The sequence below is a fragment of the Schistocerca cancellata genome, chromosome 3, assembly GCF_023864275.1.
Source record: "Schistocerca cancellata isolate TAMUIC-IGC-003103 chromosome 3, iqSchCanc2.1, whole genome shotgun sequence".
Lineage (NCBI taxonomy): Eukaryota > Metazoa > Arthropoda > Insecta > Orthoptera > Acrididae > Schistocerca > Schistocerca cancellata.
In genome coordinates, this window is record NC_064628.1 from 187,572,353 (window position 1) to 187,592,568 (window position 20,216).

General features: G+C 38.0%; 1 protein-coding gene and 1 non-coding gene across 2 annotated transcripts in view; both read right to left on the minus strand.

Moving 5' to 3' along the window:
• Positions 1 to 20,216, minus strand: part of LOC126176677 (serine/threonine-protein kinase Nek8) — a 306,561-nt gene that overhangs the window by 235,668 nt on the left and 50,677 nt on the right. Inside the window, exons 5-7 of the mRNA XM_049923838.1 lie at positions 18,926 to 19,067; positions 16,486 to 16,642; positions 5,961 to 6,143 (exon numbers count right to left, since the gene is read on the minus strand). Of these exons, the coding sequence (XP_049779795.1) occupies positions 5,961 to 6,143; positions 16,486 to 16,642; positions 18,926 to 19,067 (482 nt within the window). The remainder of the gene's footprint in view (positions 1 to 5,960; positions 6,144 to 16,485; positions 16,643 to 18,925; positions 19,068 to 20,216) is intronic.
• Positions 12,311 to 12,385, minus strand: Trnas-cga (transfer RNA serine (anticodon CGA)). The gene has a single exon. It is a non-coding gene; the product is annotated as a tRNA-Ser (tRNA).

Sequence of the window (20,216 nt, forward strand, 5' to 3'; positions counted from 1 at the left end):
ATAATTTTTATTGTATGGTGTAGCAAGTTTTACAATTTGAAGTAATAGATGTACCTCTTGTCTACAGTTTAGTGTCATACACAAGGTGTTCAAAAATGTTAACACCCAGACTGACAGATATCACAATGGAGTCAACAACAAGTACATTTTGGTAAGCAACCAGATGTTGGAAACATTTACTGACTGAGCATACTTGGTATGTGTAAGTACCCATGGGGTGGAGGAAATATTCAAAATGTATGTTCTTCAAACATTTTTATACCAAAGCTGATACGAGGTAAATAGTGTTGCGATGTCTGGATGTTTGTGTTGACCCAGTAAACAACATGTTGTGCTCTAAAACTTGTATTCATTCAAACCATGACCATGAAGAAAATTTACTTCCTTATATATGTCAATAGCATAAAAATATGCACTGTCACGTATTCTACTATTTTAAACAATCACTTAAACTGTTTTTGGCATAATGCAGGCTTTAATACTGCATGCAAGTAATTGTTCTTGTAAAATAAACCAAGGTCTGTGCAATGTGATGTATAAATGTTAATGTACTACTGTAATTGCATCAATTGACTTGTCCTATATTACTTGTACACTGGCTGTATAATATGTAATCGACAGGACCAAATAAATAAATAAATAAAAAATAAAAATAAATAAATAAAATAATACATAACATGGAGTACTACACATGGAGAAAACAGCAGCACTGCTTTTGTTTATGGTGCAGCTGAAGCAATGGTCCAAGAGTTCAGTGAACGTAACACGAATATTTCTGTGCAAGAAGATGTCTCCATTATTACACGTGAAGTTTAATCCTTTATTGAATCAACAATACTTGCATATTAATCATACACAGGCTGAATGCAGGCAGATAATGGATGGTTTTCACACTTAGCTTCAAAGAAGACATGCTGTTATGATTTGTGAAGAGGTCTGAGGCAAGCACTGAGCAATCGCAGCTGAGTTTGATGTTCACCATAGTTTATACGGAATGTGCTATGTGAAAAGTTTGTTCTACCAATACATAAGCCCTGGAACCACATGATTATTCATCTTGGTGGAGTCTGTATGCCGGTTTCTAGAACTGACTAACGAACACCTTCAGTAGTTCTGTTTATGGATGAGGCTCAATTTACATGAGAAAGCATGTACACTTGTCACAACTTGCACATACAGGTGGCTTGAAACCCATGAACAACATTTACTTGAGGTCATCAGAGACAATGCATTGTAAACATGTGGGTTAGAATCACCGTCAACTATTTTTATGGGCCCTAAATGTTGCCTTTTCACCAAGAGGTTAACATACAGACAGTTCTTGAACGAACAATTGCCAGCTTTACTGGAGGAGGTACCACTATCAGAGGGAGGATGTGATTTCTGTTTGATGGTGCCATGGCATGTTTTACAGAATCACTAGGTGCAGCATCAATCTGTATTTTCAAAAACAGAATGCAGATTGGGTACAACCTGTACATCAACCTGCTAGATCCCTGGACTTAACTCCGCTGGACTTCTCTCTCTGGGACTGCATGAAACTGTATTTTCCTCTACCATGGTGAACTAATAAGAGAAATTAGTTGCAATAATTCTTGCAGCAGCCACACACATACAGAATGTGCTGATCTGGTAATACCTCTTTGCTGAAGTAGGTGGTGCTCATTTCGAACATTTATTGTGATAATGATCAGAACAATAAAGGACAGAAACGTATTTAACACTGTTCTATTCTCAAACACACTTGGTGACCTACTGGATACTCTGCACTCATTCAGTTTACTTTCCTGACATCTGACTGCTTAACAAATTATTTTTGTTTTCTCCATCAGCATATCTGTCAGTTTGAGCATTGAATTTTCTTACACCTTTCGTGTGAATGCAGCATATGTCCATGTCTTAAACCGCTTTTGACTTCTGCTAAAGTTTTACTAAATGCATTAGTGATTATATTAGAAAAATATATTTATGTTACAGAGGTAGACATCAAAACTTCATGAACTAGATAATAAAATAGAAAAAAATCACCAGAAACCGAAAAAAAGCACAGTTCTGAATTTTTTGGTAAAAAAGTAAAAACTACCATCGTATTCAGGAAATATCAAACATATGTAAAATCAAGAATTTGAATTTAAAGACTAATACAATTAATAAAATGGATTACTCGCGTGCCTCAACGATACAGATAGCCACACCGTAGGTGCAAGCACAATGGAGGGGTATCTGTTGAGAGGCCAGACAAATGTGTGGTTCCTGAAAATGGGCAGCAGCCTTTTCAGTAGTTGCAGGGGCAACGGTCTGGATGATTGACTGATCTGGCCTTGTAACACTAACCAAAACGGTCTTGCTGTTGTGGTACAGCGAATGGCTGAAAGCAAGGGGAAACTACGGCCGTAATTTTTCCCGAGGGCATGCAGCGTTACTGCATGATTAAATGATAAGGGTGTCCTCTTGGGTAAAATATTCCAGAGGTAAAATAGTCCCCCATTCGGATCTCCGGGTGGCGACTACTCAACAGGACGTCGTTATCAGGAGAAAGAAAACTGGCATTCTACGGATCGGAGCATGGAATGTCAGATCCTTTAATCGGGCAGGTAGGTTAGAAAATTTAAAAATGGGAAATGGATAGGTTAAAGTTAGATATAGTGGGAATTAGTGAAGTTTGGTGGGAGGAGGAACAAGACTTTTGGTCAGGTGAATACAGGGTTATAAATACAAAATCAAATAGGGGTAATGCAGGAGTAGGTTTAACAATGAATAAAAAAAATAGTATGGGTAAGCTACTACAAAAGCATAGTGAACGCATTATTGTGGCCAAGATAGACACGAAGCCCACGCCTACCACAGTAGTACAAGTTTATATGCCAACTAGCTCTGCAGATGATGGAGAAATTGATGAAATGTATGATGTGAAAAAAGAAATTGTTCAGGTAGTGAAGGGGGACGAAAATTTAATAGTCATGGGTGACTGGTATTCGAGAGTAGGAAAAGGAAGAGAAGGAAACATAGGTGAATATGGATTGGGGCTAAGAAATGAAAGAGGAAGCTGCCTGGTAGAATTTTGTGCAGAGCATAACTTAATCATAGCTAAAACTTGGTTCAAGAATCATGAAAGAAGTTTGTATACATGGAAGAACCCTGGAATACTAAAAGGTATCAGATAGATTATATAATGGTAAGACAGAGATTTAGGAACCAGGTTTTAAATTGTAAGACATTTCCAGGTGCAGATGTGGACTCTGACCACAATCTATTGGTTATGAACTGTAGATTAAAACTGAAGAAACTGCAAAAAGGTGGGAATTTAAGGAGATGGGACCTGGATAAACTGAAAGAACCAGAGGTTGTACAGCGTTTCAGGGAGACCATAAGGGAACAATTGACAGGAATGGGGGAAAGAAATACAGTAGAAGAAGAATGGGTAGCTTTGAGGGATGAAATAGTGAAGGCAGCAGAAGATCAAATAGGTAAAAGGATGAGGGCCAGTAGAAACCCTTGGGTAACAGAAGAAATATTGATGAACGAAGATAATATAAAAATGCAGTAAATGAAGCAGGCAAAAAGGAATACAAACGTCTCAAAAATGAGACAGACAGGAAGTGGAAAATGGCTAAGCAGGGATGGCTAGAGGACAAATGTAAGGATGTAGAGGCTTATCTCAATAGGGGTAAGATAGATACTGCCTACAGGAAAATTAAAGAGACCTTTGGAGAAAAGAGAACTACTTGTATGAATATCAAGAGCTCAGATGGAAACCCAGTTCTAAGCAAAGAAGGGAAAGCAGAAAGGTAGGAGTATATAGAGGGTCTATACAAGGGCGATGTACTTGAGGACAATATTATGGAAATGGTAGAGGATGTAGATGAAGATGAAATGGGAGATACGATACTCCGTGAAGAGTTTGACAGAGCACTGAAAGACCTGAGTCGAAACAAGGCCCCCAGAGTAGACAACATTCCATTAGAACTACTGACAGCCTTGGGAGAGCCAGTCCTGACAAAACTCTACCATCTGGTGAGCAAGATGTATGAGACAGGTGAAATACCCTCAGACTTCAAGAAGAATATAATAATACCAATCCCAAAGAAAGCAGGTGTTGACAAATGTGAAAATTACCGAACTATCAGTTTAATAAGTCACAGCTGCAAAATATTAATGCGAATACTTTACAGACGAATGGAAAAACTGGTAGAAGCCGACCTCGGGGAAGATCAATTTGGATTCTGTAGAAATGTTGGAACACGTGAGGCAATACTGACCTTATGACTTATCTTAGAAGAAAGATTAAGGAAAGGCAAACCTACATTTCTAGCATTTGTAGACTTAGAGAAAGCTTTTGACAATGTTGAGTGGAATACTCTCTTTCAAATTCTGAAGGTGGCAGGGGTAAAATACAGGGAGCAAAAGGCTATTTACAATTTGTACAGAAAGCAGATGGCAGTTATAAGAGTCGAGGGGCATGAAAGGGAAGCAGTGGTTGGGAAGGGAGTGAGACAGGGTTGTAGCCTCTCCCCTATGTTATTCAATCTGTATATTGAGCAAGCAGTAAAGGAAACAAAAGAAAAATTCGGTGTAGGTATTAAAATGCATGGAGAAGAAATAAAAACTTTGAGGTTCACCGATGACATTGTAATTCTATCAGAGAGAGCAAAGGAGTTGGAAGAGCAGTTAAACAGAATGGACAGTGTCTTGAAAGGAGGGTATAAGATGAACATCAACAAAAGCAAAACGAGGATAATGGAATGTAGTCAGATTAAGTCGGGTGATGCTGAGGGAATTAGATTAGGAAATGAAACACTTAAAGTAGTAAAAGAGTTTTGCTATTTGGAGAGCAAAATAACTGATGATAGTCGAAGTAGAGGAGATATAAAATGTAGGCTGGCAATGGGAAGGAAAGCGTTTCTAAAGAAGAGAAATTTGTTAACATCGAATATAGATTTAAGTGTCAGGAAGTCGTTTCTTAAAGTATTTGTATGGAGTGTAGCCATGTATGGAAGTGAAACGCGGATGATAAATAGTTTAGACAAGAAGAGAATAGAAGCTTTCGAAATGTGATGCTACAGAAGAATGATGAAGATTAGATGGGTAGATCACATAACTAATGAGGAGGTATTGAATAGAATTGGGAAGAAGAGGAGCTTATGACACATCTTGACTAGAAGAAGGGATCGGTTGGTAGGACATGTTCTGAGGCATCAAGGGATCACCAATTTAGTATTGGAGAGCAGCTTGGAGGGTAAAAATCGTAGAGGGAGACCAAAAGATGAATACACTAAGCAGATTCAGAAGGATGTAGGCTGCAGTAGGTACTGAGAGATGAAGAAGCTTGCACAGGATAGAGTAGCATGGAGAGCTGAATCAAACCAGTCTCAGGACTGAAGACCACAACAACAACAACGTTACAGTATTAAAAATTCATTTTCTGTTATTTACATTTTCCCATGATTTACATTTTTAATGCATTGAAAAATTTAAATGAGGGGTTTCACTACACTTTTCATGACCCTCAGAAATGAGAGGCATTCTACCCTGAGTCCTTCTACCACTCCAAATGTGGTATTCCATTGCCCACCCAATGAGTGACATATCCTGATCCATCCTGATGCCACACATATTTACAGCTCTTTTCCACATGAGTCATACACCCATTGAGGTTTATGTGCAACCTGTTCTTTACACCCAAATGGCACATCCTATCCCAATCATGTGAAAGGCGTGCCCTATCATTTTAGATCAGAGGCAAAGCCACTTGTGAAAGCAGTTATATCTTCCACTAGGTCTTCTACAGCTTTTGTACAGCCTGTTATGTGGGCCTGATCACCAACCAGATAAATGGTCACCTTCAGGTTGTGGCCAAGAGCAGAGTCATTGTGAGCATCAAGTAACAGTGGTGCATTCTAAATATGAGATTTTATTACAATTATGTTTTAGCTATAAGATAAATGTATGCACTTTACTACCTATGAAGTATGTTGTGGTGATGCATATACTGTATTGCACTAACAATCTGCTGAAACAGTAGAATTATTTCTCTCTCATTAAGATGAACAGTGCGCTGGGAGAGCATCTGAGCCAATGTTCCACCATCTGCATATTCCATTTCAATCATCAAAATGCCTTCACGTTCAAAACTTCCCAAATATCTGTAAAAGAAGCAATCATATCACATGTGCTCAAATTAATTTCAGTGTAATATACCTTGTCTAAGGCAGTGAGGAATGTTTATGAGTTTTCATAAGATCTTGATTCAATGTGGAGAGTAATTTTAAATACATAAATTATGATGCAAGAGATCACAATAGTTGTTGAGATTTATAAATGCATGTGGTAGATATTACAAAGATGTGCTGTGCTAGGTGGAAGTGGGAATAACTCATTTGTACACAATATTAGAGTTAAGGGGTTTTCCCCAAAGCTGAGCAAATTGTGGCACAAACGGAGACTTCTCTTGCACAGTGTATATTTTGTTGGTGTTTTGTAGCTAGCCCTTGACACAGCCAGTATACAGATTTTCTATGATACACTGAAATCTTTCAAGGTCATTAGTTACCAAAATTAGGTTAGAAGTAGTACCCCTAGCAGCAGCTACGAGCAGAGGGCTGTGAGATTTGTTGGCTGTAGAAGGAACCAAAACGTAGAGATAATTTGTGGCTGTAAAACTGTAGAATTATTTTGCAACCTCCATACTGACTAACTAAAGGGCTTCAAATATTCGAGAAATTATTGTACTTGCGCTGATCTCAGGGAGTCAGTAAGGACCCTCATAGAGGGTAGGAGATAGATTTTATGGGCCCAGGATATGAGCTGTTACTGACACTTTTGAAATACCTTAGATAAACTTTGGCTTTTCAGTACAGGTCTGCATGATTTGGCAGCACCGTCTTCAGTGTACTGATAATTTTCTGTCAGTCTTGTTTTTCAGTGTCAAGGGCACATGGATTCAGCCCAAATGGGCAATACTGAGTTTCACATGGGAATTCATATTTAATTGATAGATGAGCTGGTCGAAGAAACTGTCTTGGTGAGGTTTGAACTGTATTATATCTGCGGAAGCTGATTGACTTTTAAGTGACTTCTTGACATTTGTATCTATGAACTCTTACCCCAAAACTTTTTTAATTACTGAGAATGCTGAACATGTTATAAGGAGCTAGTAGGAGATTAATAATGTACATGTCCAGTCCACTGATCAGATTACGGTATTTCTCTGAATGCAAGTAGACTGCTATAGGGTTTTGATCAGCAACAGCAGAGTTATGAAATTTTAATTCTGTCTTAGTGGTCAGATGAAGGCTAGAAACAATTGACACAAACTATTTCTCTAAAATAGTAGTGCTAAGAGATGTTATGGCTCTGCCAATTGACAGTTCTTTAACTAATAGTGGTGCAATCATAGTAGAGTTGTATGATTCCAAAAAACATTACAGGCACTGACAGTGGCATAACGTGCTGTCATAATTTTGTACTATGAAGAAGAGGAGACCGTACTAATGTGATACAAGACATTAAAATGGATAACGAAGGGAAAAATACTGAATGACCAACCATTTTTTGCATCCCTGCACAGTTTGCCTTAATCTTGAATTAAAGTGACTAATACCAATACACAGAACAAAATAATGGAGAAACTGATGCTTTTAGAGTATACATTTTAGAATGCCGCATTGGATATTTGATAGTCATGATGGTATGGACTGCCATTGGATGTGATCATCAGAGACACTAAGAACGACAAATACTGCTGACAAAACACAGTTATTTCTAAGGGTTGCTGCAAACTAATTCTAATATATGCCAACAATAAAACACTAGTTATCATCACTTCTTCAGCTAGCCCATTTTTTAGACACACTACTAACAGTGGATACCAAATTTAACTGTGTGGTATGCAGTAATATGATATAATCTCTCATTGCTTTATTATAGTTAGAATTATGATGAGAAAGATATGATTTTGGTCAAGGTCAGGTCAAATGTTATGTAAACCACTTTAAAAAATCCTGCATAATCCTTATGACTTGCATTTTTTCAGGGAATCTTTCTCAATATACTTTTGACCACAGAAAATTTTTAGGTGCAGCCATCTGTCTGCTGGAGGTAACAGCAAGTGTGTATTCTCAGTGTAGTTCACTACAGCATGATATCTATATCTCCAATCGAATCATGGGTGTTAAAATACAATTCAATCTGCAGATGTACCTCAAAGCATATTCTCAAGCTTAGACCAAATGCAGATTGTCACCTTACGATAATAATAGTTATGACCAAAGTAAATTTCCTGGCAAATTGATATACACCATAGAGATGTCACTTGAACATTCATTTGCTATTATGAGAAACAAAATATTGATGGTCTATCTCATGAATGGAAAAACTGTTAGAAGCCGACCTCGGGAAAGATCAGTTTGGATTCCGTAGAAACATTGGAACACGTGAGGCAATACTGACCTTATGACTTATCTTAGAAGAAAGATTAAGGAAAGGCAAACCTACATTTCTAGCATTTGTAGACTTAGAGAAAGCTTTTGACAATGTTGAGTGGAATACTCTCTTTCAAATTCTGAAGGTGGCAGGGGTAATTTACAGGGAGCAAAAGGCTATTTACAGTTTGTACAGAAAGCAGATGGCAGTTATAAGAGTCGAGGGGCATGAAAGGGGAAGCAGTGGTTGGGAAGGGAGTGAGACAGGGTTGTAGCCTCTCCCCAATGTTATTCAATCTGTATATTGAGCAAGCAGTAAAGGAAACAAAAGAAAGATTTGGAGTATGTATTAAAATCCATGGAGAAGAAATAAAAACTTTGAGGTTCACCGATGACATTGTAATTCTATCAGAGAGAGCAAAGGAGTTGGAAGAGCAGTTAAACAGAATGGACAGTGTCTTGAAAGGAGGGTATAAGATGAACATCAACAAACGCAAAATGAGGATAATGGAATGTAGTCGAATTAAGTCGGGTGATGCTGAGGGAATTAGATTAGGAAATGAAACACTTAAAGTAGTAAAAGAGTTTTGCTATTTGGAGAGCAAAATAACTGATGATGGTCGAAGTAGAGAAGATATAAAATGTAGGCTGGCAATGGGAAGGAAAGCATTTCTGAAGATAGAAATTTGTTAACATCGAATATAGATTTAAGTGTCAGGAAGTCGTTTCTTAAAGTATTTGTATGGAGTGTAGCCATGTATGGAAGTGAAACGTGGATGATAAATAGTTTAGACAAGAAGAGAATAGAAGCTTTCGAAATGTGATGCTACAGAAGAATGATGAAGATTAGATGGGTAGATCACATAACTAATGAGGAGGTATTGAATAGAATTGGGAAGAAGAGGAGCTTATGACACATCTTGACTAGAAGAAGGGATCGGTTGGTAGGACATGTTCTGAGGCATCAAGGGATCACACATTTAGCACTGGAGGGCAGTGTGGAGGGTAAAAATCGTAGAGGGAGACCAAGAGATGAATACACTAAGCAGATTCAGAAGGATGTAGGTTGCAGTAAGTACTGGGAGATGAAGAAGCTTGCACAGGATAGGGTGGCAGAGAGAGCTGCATCAAACCAGTCTCAGGACTGAAGACCGCAACAACAACATCTCACAGTAGTTGCCCATCATTACTAGCAGCAGCTGATGGAAACATTTTACAACTTATGGCTTACAGGCCACCAGAGAAGAGAGATTTAGTCAGTTAGTTCTTTATTCCACAGATCAGCCTCATGATAAACATTATGATGTGGAACATATCAACAGAGCAAACATAAAAAAACTTGTATACAACTTAAAAATATATATAAAAATAAAAAAAAGGAATTTCCAGGATGGAATAATGACAGCATTATGAAAAGGATAAATTGCTACTCACCATATAGTGGAGATGTTGAATCACAGACAGGCCCAACAAAAAGATGCTAAACAACTAAGCTTTCAGCCAAAGGGCCTTCTTCTGAGGTGGACAAAATATCACACACATTCACTCAAGCACAACTCACACAAACATAACAACTGTCTCTGGCTAATGAGGCCATACAAAAATTGGTCATGCTCATGTCAGTGGTGTTTATATGAATGCATGTGTCTTTGTTTTCTACTTCATAAGAAAGCCTTTTGGTCAAGAGCTTACTTGTTTAGCAATCTTTTTGTTGTGCCTGTCTGTGACTCAACGCTACAATATGTGGTGAGGTAGCAATCTATCCTTTTCATAATATTGTCATACATAAAAATAATTTTTATATAGTTACATGCTAGCCATTTAGTTTTTTATAATGACTAATTATGACAAATCACCTGTATTCAAGTATTCCTCTGTGGTACAGAAGGAGTTGGTAAGGAGAAACATCTTAAACCAACATCTGAAACTACACTTTCTAACTGTCAGACATTTTTTCCATGGTATAGCAAAAAAACAATGAATTATTGAAAATATAATGTAGTTGAATAGATAACAAAAATCTGCTCAGCAAGAAATGGCTGGAGATCACATGTATATAAAAGGTATTACGTATGCAAACTTTTGGAGCCACTGGTTCCTTCTTCTGATGGAAGTGTTGAAGGGGAAGGAAGAGGGGTGAAGGAAAAGGACTGGAGAGGCTTAGGAAAAGGGGTACAGTTTAGAAAAGTCACAGAGAACCCAGGGTCGGGGGAGACTTACCTGGCAGGAAAAAAACGGAAGTTTTTCTTTCAACCCTTCTTTCAGAAGAAGGAGCCACTGGTTCTGAAATCTTGCGTAAGTAATATCTTTTCTATATGTCTGTTTTCCTCACACTGCTTTTTGAGCAGATTTTTTTATTTTTCTATGGATAGACTGTTGAAGGGTTTTGTAGCTGGTAATTTCACCCCTTTCTGTGCTCAAGTTAGCCTAATTAAAGGGTAATGCAGATCATTTTTCCTTCAACTGCTGTACTTGTAAATACCTCTGTTACTCTCAAACTCAGATAGATATTTAACTCTTAACTACTCTAGTGAAATGCTCATACTCTAATACTCTAGTGGGGTCTCGGAGGACCCCAATAAGAAAAACAAAACTGTAATTTAAGGAAATTTTATTCTGAATTGCACTTTTATCACTGAATATTATAAACATTTTTACATATTTGAGATATGATTACAAACAATTTTGGCACACTGAAAATCTGTGGTTGGGACAAACATGTTTTGAGCATTTTTCACACACTATTTTGGTTTTCTTGTCCACATTTCTTGCGCACATGTAGCATCTTGCTTTCCTCGTGGGTCCTGGCTTTGAAGATGTTGAAGTAAGAGGAGTACCACCAAGTTTAACAACAACATCTCTCAGTTCACAAGAAAGGGGTCAGACATCTCAACATTGTATATGGGGCTTTACTAAGTCCATTCCAAGCTTTTTTAGCAATTCTCTTCTTTTTAAATGATTTGTTTCATCAAGTTGTTTGGTGCACTGAAGCAAGATAGCAGCATTGACTCCTACTATGTTCAGAATGGCATAAAATACAGACATTGGCCATCTGCGTGTTCGCCTTGATAACAAATAGTTGGCGCACATTTGGTCCAGAGCGTCCACTCCTCCTTTTGTGGCATTGTAATCAATGATCATTTCAGGTTTTTTCTGTTGAGTACTAATTTTCTGATCATGATGCATAGATGAAAGTAACACAACAGGTCGACCTTTCTGAGGAAGATAAGAACAAATTGTCTTTCCTTCGTTATGCCCAAATAATGCAGATTCTACGGGCGCAATCTGTTTGGTTTGAATTCTTCTGGGATCTGCGGTTTATTTTGCTTTGGAGTGCCTAAGACAGTCAACTTTTTGGCTTCTAGTTGATCACAGAGTCCAAGTGACATGAACCAATTGTCTACTGTCACATGTCTATTGTTTCCCTAGTTGGTGTTGTTAATTTCAAAACGTCCTGTGTTGGGATTGATAATGTACTTTTATTTGTCCCTTTTCCTGTGTAAACAAATGCATTGCACAAATAGAATGTTCATGAGTCACAAAGGCACATAACTTTGAGGCCATATTTGGCTGGCTTCTTGGGCATATACATGCGAAATTTGCACCTACCACGAAAGGGTACTACAATTTCATCGATTGTCACGAACGCTCCTGGAGTATAATTCTTTTGACATTTGTCTATAAAGAGTTCCCACACATCTCTAACAGCTGCAAGTCTGTCATCAGCCTTCCTAGCATCTCTTGTAGCAGCACAATTGAATCGCAAACAAGACAAAATGAATAAAAATCTCTGAACGCTCACAGTGGCTCGAAACACATCACAACCAGTTCCATCATTATCAAAAAGTCCAACAACATTTTTGTGAAACTTCCTGGCAGATTAAAACTGTGTGCCCGACCGAGACTCGAACTCGGGACCTTTGCCTTTCGCGGGCAAGTGCTCTACCAACTGAGCTACCGGAGCACGACTCACGCCCGGTACTCACAGCTTTACTTCTGCCAGTACCTCGTCTCCTACCTTCCAAACTTTACAGAAGCTCTCCTGCGAACCTTGCAGAACTAGCACTCCTGAAAGAGAGGATATTACGGAGACATGGCTTAGCCACAGCCTGGGGGATGTTTCCAGAATGAGATTTTCACTCTGCAGCGGAGTGTGCGCTGATATGAAACTTCCTGGCAGATTAAAACTGTGTGCCTGACCGAGACTCGAACTCGGGACCTTTGCCTTTCGCGGGCAAGTGCTCTACCATCTCAGCTACCGGAGCACGACTCACGCCTGGTACTCACAGCTTTACTTCTGCCAGTACCTCGTCTCCTACCTTCCAAACTTTACAGAAGCTCTCCTGCGAATCTTGCAGAACTAGCACTCCTGAAAGAGAGGATATTGCGGAGACATGGCTTAGCCACAGCCTGGGGGATGTTTCCAGAATGAGATTTTCACTCTGCAGTGGAGTGTGCGCTGATATGAAACTTCCTGGCAGATTAAAACTGTGTGCCCGACCGAGACTCGAACTCGGGACCTTTGACTTTCGCGGGCAAGTGCTCTACCAACTGAGCTACCGGAGCACGACTCACGCCCAGTACTCACAGCTTTACTTCTGCCAGTACCTCATCTCCTACCTTCCAAACTTTACAGAAGCTCTCCTGCGAACCTTGCAGAACTAGCACTCCTGAAAGAGGGGTCCCGAGTTTGAGTCTCGGTCGGGCACACAGTTTTAATCTGCCAGGAAGTTTCATATCAGTGCACACTCCGCTGCAGAGTGAAAATCTCATTCTGGAAACGTTTTTGTGATTGGGTGTCATTACTCCAGATAAATAAAGCAGACCCAGAAATGCTCTCAGTTCTATTACATCTAGCGGCTTTATGAACGCTGGCTTAGGAGCTCTGTATTTGTTTGACATGTCATGTATCTTGACATTTGTATTGGTGGGTATTAGTTGCAATAAATCTTCACTAATGAACAGTTCCCAAGCAGATAATATGTCAGTTGAATCAATCGTTTTTGCTTTATGTTTACCACCTGGAAGATGACTAACTATATTGTGAGCACAGGTACGAGTTGTAGGAGGAGCTTCTTTTGACCACTTATAGCACTGCTTTTTTCCAAAAAAATATTTGTCAGCGGAAGGTCTAATACACGCCTCTTCATCTGATTCTTCATAACTACTTTCTGATGTAACTTCAGAGGTGGAAACATGATCACTTAGTATAAATTCATCCTCATCTGCTGTGGTTTCCTCATCAGATTGCAGAAACGCAGGATCTTTCACTATTCTTTCCAGCTCGTCATCTGTCAATGACTTCAATGATGCCTTCTGAAAAATAATGCATTCATATTCACATAACCTTAACAATTAATGTTATCATGGAAAGTGTGCTGTTTTCGAAGTACTCTAAGATTTCAGTTGCGTAAAACACTAACTGAGATAGTCAAAAACAACTTACGTTAATACTCTGGTGGGGTATTCTGAGACCTCTTTTCTTTATATCACACAATAATACTGGAAACACCGCATTCAACACTCTGCGTTAAAAGGCAGCAATTCACTGAGGATTACCAAGAACACAGGTGCCATCTGTTGTTCCGTTCACGTACTGTGTATTGTATTCTATCGTCTGGGGTTCTCTGGGACCCCACTAGAGCAGTTACGGGTTAATAGCAAACTTCATAGTTGAATAAATGTATGTTGAGGCAATGGTTAGTATCCCAGATGCTTTAAGAGATACCCACAATATGGATGTTTGTTACCTCTATACACACAATTCTTATTACTTTCTTTTGTGCAATGAATAGTTACCCAAGAATACTACACAATAAAAATTTAATTAATGAAAATATGTTAATGAGTTCCATATCCCCAAAATTGGTAATTATTCTTATGGTAAAAGTAGCCAAATCTAAAAATTTTTGGAGATCTGTTACACGTTAATTTAAGTTTTCATCAACATGTAAACCTAAGACTTTATAGTTTTGTACACTGTTTATTATCTGTTGTTGATACACTAGATTAATAGGAGACAGGATTTTTTGATGGTACAAAACTGCATGAACTTTGTTTTTTCAGTGTTTAAAGCTACCCTGTTTGTGCAAAACCTTTCACAAAAACATAATTTACTATTTTCTATGCTGACAATTATTTGATTTGCTTCACAACAATGCTTGTATCATCTCTAAACAGGACTAATTTTGCCTCCTGATTCAAATAAAAGGCAGATCTTTAACATAAAGGAGTAACTTACCATTTAAAGATTTCATTATGTGTTTAGTAAATTATAAATAGCTGACTCAGTAGAATGGCTCTTTTGAAATTGCAATCCCTCCTCATGCAGATGTTGAGGCATCCCTATTTATATTACTTGAGCAGCCTAGGATAACTTTCTGAATTCTGTTTCCTATATACAAACTGAACCAAAAATTTGCTGAAGTACATATTCCATAAAAACTTAACTTCCACACTAGAATATTATGATCGACAAAATAAATAAATCACAGAAAATCCCAGTTTGTATGTTTTACCATTTAAAGATTTCATTATGTGTTTAGTAAATTATAAATAGCTGACTCAGTAGAATGGCTCTTTTGAAATCCAGACTATGATCGGCTAAGTAGTCTATTACTGCACAGATGGATGACAATACTAGAGTATATTATCCTATCAAAAATTTTAGGAAATTATGTAAGGAGTATCACTAGGCAGTAATTACTGACATGTGTGGTGTCACCCTTTTTGTAGTGAGGCCTAACGCCCAGAGCTAATCATGCAGTACACTGGTGACTAAGAACATTACATATAATAGGGCTACACCTATTTAGTGTCTTGTTGAAGTTATGAATGTTTACTTTTTAGACCCCTGAAGATCTTAGTTATTTCGTACAGGGATGTGAGATTAATTTTATTCCACATATATTCAGTTATGTAATCTTATCTGTCAGTTTAAGATGACATGTCCATACTCTTGAATTTTTTTACAACTTTTCTTAACATGTTATGGTGCTAAGAAGGTATTTCTGGGTCATTATTGTTCTGGCTATTTTGTACAAATCCAAGGCTTCTTTAATGACTTGCCAGTATTATATTTAATTATCTTCTTAGGAGAGCTACATTCAAAAATGAATTCAAACTTGTTAGGAAATCTGATGATTATAGGGTTAGTATTAGGTTCATTGTACAGAGAACACCAGTCATCATTTTTCCTGCCATCTGTGAACAGAGTTAAATGTGTTGAAAGATACTATCATTTTATAAATTATGGACTAGTCAAGTATCTAGCACAGTTCCCTGTAATGTTTCACAAGTCATGGTACCTTAGTTGGGGGATGCAGATGCCACACTAGTATTATTTCTGTTCGTGGTCATGTGAACATGATCTAAGCCACATTCTTGTTTTCTAACAGAAGCCATAATGCTTTGCTTCCCTCTGTAAAACTCATGTCCTCAAAAGATTTAGATCCTAACTTGCAACATTTATTATCTATGCTTTCTCAAAGCTGTTTAACAAACAAGAATGATCACATTCATTTAAAGTTCCTTTTTGAAATCTGAACTGAACTTTACAAAGAATATTTTTATTATTACAGTGATCAATGATCCTCCTATACATAAAGTTTTCTGTGGGGTCAGAACAGTTTGCTGACAATGAAGCTGGATGATAGAGGGAAAACTGTAATTTATTTCCATTTTGAAAGGTGGTTTTTCATGGGGACTGTAATATTGCTTTTCTGTTTGATATCCTGGTTGGATGTATCTAGAGTTTTTGATATATGGCTTTGTGGTATTTACTGCTATTAAATCCCCAAAGAGGGTTGAAGAGCAATATAGACATCAATGAGAAGTGAATTGTATACCCAAGTATCTTTAGTAGTTTAGGTGCAAAAGTAATAATAAACAATTTATCCATAATGGTCAAATGTTGATATTAAAATGTTGAGCAGTTAGGTTCAGTTCATATAAGAAAAATACTGTAATGTCTGTCTTTGGTTATCTCAGTTACATTATTTAAGATTTCACAATCAACAATTTACTACTTCATTTCACATGCCTATGAAATCCTTTTTTTTACTACCTGATAATATTTGGATGATGAAGCATGGAAAGTACTTGAACTTCATTGAGAGCTGCTTGTCTTTCTACTGCATTTAATTCTGTCATGTTCACTTCCTTCATAACAACCAATGTATCATCAGCAACCTTGCGATATAATACCGCACTGCCAAATGCTCCTGTTGCAAATAAAATAGATATTTAACAGTCAGTATGTCAGTTTTGGAAAAATCTATGAGTCAACAAGCAACACTTAAAAGATCAAGAATTATGTACATATACACTTACAGAAATGGAAAGTGCTACACTCCGAAGCACCGGCTGGATATTTACCATTAAACTTTCATTCCATGTTGATGTTGAACAGGTGTCCAACATCAACATCAGTGTACATTCTTGTATTCACTGTACAATGAAATGAAACAGCTTCTGAATGTCATTTTAGAAATATCTTGCCATGCTTGCCAACATATATTTTGTCAGTGCATGAAAATTGCTAGCTGAAGTCTATACAAAAATATATGTCTTCTCACAGCATTCCAGTTATGTTCTACCAGTGACAATGCAGGGGAATAGGCTGGTCAGTTTAGGATTCGTACATATGTCAACGCTTCTGTGATGTCAACTGCAGTAGGGGATCTATAATTACCTTGCTGGAATATGCCATTTAGCACCGTTGTCAGGAAGGGTGTGAGAGCAGGATTTACCATTCTTACCCAACACTGGTGAGCATTCAGTCACATCTTCAAAAAGTACCAAATCAGTACTGTTGTCATATTCACCATACTTAACAGCTGCTTATACCATGATTTCACGATATGAAGAAGTATGGGTCTTGAAAATCCCTGTTACTAAGTAGTTTACTGACACATTGAACACAATCTGTCCACTACAAACAAAGCAAGACTCAATGATGAAGACTACAGATGCCACTCAATGTTCCAGTTGAGTGTGGCTCTACACCACATAAGTCTGAGTTGTCTGTGGTATGGTGTCAGTGGTAAAATACATGTAGGACACAATTTTTATATACTATAACCTTCAATAACAACACTATACATCATGACAAAATAATACGCAAACACACTGAGGATTGTGTCAGTCTAGAGTAAATCAGAGTCCTTCAGTTACAGTTATTTCACACTGTCAAAAGACAGTCCTTTGTTAGTCGGTCTGTGTCCATACATCAGCACTACCTCCCTTCTTTATTTTTAAAACTCGGACCCTCAGGTATGGCAGGCAGCTGGTATTTTATAGTTTACCCAGATCTGGTAGTCTTTGGAACCACTGGGAGGTCCCACTGGTGGCAGCTGGTCTGCGTGTGTTTCTCTGCACTGTGCTGTCTAGTTGGCAGTGTGATGGGTGGTCCTGTAGCAGTGTCCAGTCACTTTCATGTCCAAGTGTGCCACCTCCAACCACTTGACTGAAACCATTTCATCTCATCCACCGCACTGAATTTTAAGATGTGTGGTCCACTCTGTAGGAGCTTATATGAGCCACTGCATGGCAGCATGAGTGACGGGTGGAAAAAGTTGTCCCACAGGCAGAAAATAGGTTTGCTGTGCTGTAAAAAACACCCTGATGTACCTGGGGCTAGGGGTTTTAAAAAAAGTAGGAGAAGGAAGCTGATGTAGTGACCCAGCTTGACTAACAAAATAATGCACTAATACATTGAGAATCATTCAAGTCTAGAGTAAACCAAAGCCCTTCAGTTACAGCTATTTCACACTGTCTTGTAGTTAGTCCTTTGTTAGCCATTCAGTTACAGCTATTTCAGACATGCTTCTAGTTAGTGCTTTGTTTGTCAATCTGCATCACTACAAATGCATGGCAACACTAGGTCTCAACCCAGCTTCAAGTACACTGTTCCCAACAGTTCCCAATAACTCTCTGCTTGAAACCTCTGCTTGGATTTGAGATGTTGTCAGTTCTATTTGTCAATGACAGTTGAACAGTGCTACATTCTTCTGGTGTAGTCTTTCTGGAAGGATCCATGCCTGTTCTTCCTGCCACACTATTGTCTTGAGTCCACATCATCAAGACTTGCTCTGCAGTCACAGCACCACAGCCAACCATTTGCATCCTACATGATGTTCCCATGTCTCCTACACCAAAGATTCAACCTTTCTCCAAGTCTTAAGGATTGCAATAAGCTGAATGTGTACATTCTCTGGGATGAAATCTTAACAAAACATTTCATAGGTATGGAAATCGTAGAGTATCAGTTTGGCAGCATTTGGTCAATGTATTTATGGTGTGTCACTTTTCACTCCCTTAAGTGTAAAATAATTTTGTAGAAGTTTCATTGATACCAACTCTAAAAAAAACTGGATAGCCAATAACTATAAGGAAATGTAACTACTGTTGAAGAAACAAAACACTGTTTGATTCCATTCTTGTTTTTCGCCTATGCAATGGATTCACATCAGGAACAATAATAGTAATATAAAGTAAACATTCACCTTTGCCCACCACACGAAGTTTCTCATAACCATCTAGCTTGTTCTCCTCAGACTGCAGTCGCAGCTTTAGCTGATCAACAAAAAAGTAAATCTGGCTAACATCATCAGCACCATCAAAATCTCGATATAAACCAACAGGAACCTGTGTACAGAAAATGCAAAATATGTTAGATCTGTTACTTATATATCTAAAAACAAAGATGATGTAACTTACCAAACGAAAGTGTTGGTATGTAGATAGACACACAAATAAACACAAACACACACACAAAATTCAAGCTTTCACAACCAACGGTTGTTTCATCAGGAAAGATGGAAGGAAAGGGAAAGAACAAAGGATGTGGGTTTTAAGGGAGAGGGTAAGGAGTCATTCCAATCCCGGGAGCGGAAGGACTTCCCTTAGGAGGAAAAAAGGACAGGTATACACTCGCACACACACACATATCCATCCGCACATATACAGACACAAGCAGACATATGTAAAGGCAAAAATTTTTTGTCATTGTTTGTCTGAGTGTCCGTCTGTCTGTCCATCTATTAAAATCCCTTTTTCTCAGGAATGGGTGCATGTTTCAATTTGACATTTATGTCACTTCATAAGGTCTACAATCACTTGGCAAAGTAAAACACTTAAGCTTCTAAGTTAATGCAGTAAACAGATATGACCATTTATGTCAGATATTTTGATACTCACAAACTCACTCATCGAAACCTATAGGGGAAATTGGCGTTAACTATACTTGTTTTTCTTCCCTTGAAATTTTACTTAAAGAATGTTTTTTTTTAATTATTCTTGGCTCTGGAGGAAAAAACCATATAAAATCTATGGGCACTTTCTTTTTTCCAGTATCTCACACAGATTTTATAGAACTGGAGAAGAATTTTGACCCTATTTTTAGACCATTTAACCCCAGTGGCTGGGTTAACTGGACCATATGTCAGGGTTAACTGGACCTCTTGGTTAAATATATGCATTACAGTACCCTAAATATAAAAATTTATTGAATGACATTAGTAACAATGCTAAACACACCTTTGTGAGTATATTAATGGAAAAAATCATGGAAATAACAAAGCTACTGCACAATTAATTTAGTGATATCTGTCTAGAAATAGATCATGTTTCATTCAAACTGTCCATGGGTGTACTGCCAGTCCATAGTGTCCAACAGGCACAATATTTCGGTGATCAGACATGTTGCCATTGTCAGGTGCACTGATGAACTGAGCTACTGAGGGCCGGCGGCCGTCTTAAATCCCCTCCCCTATGAGGTGTTCTCTCCATTGTCTG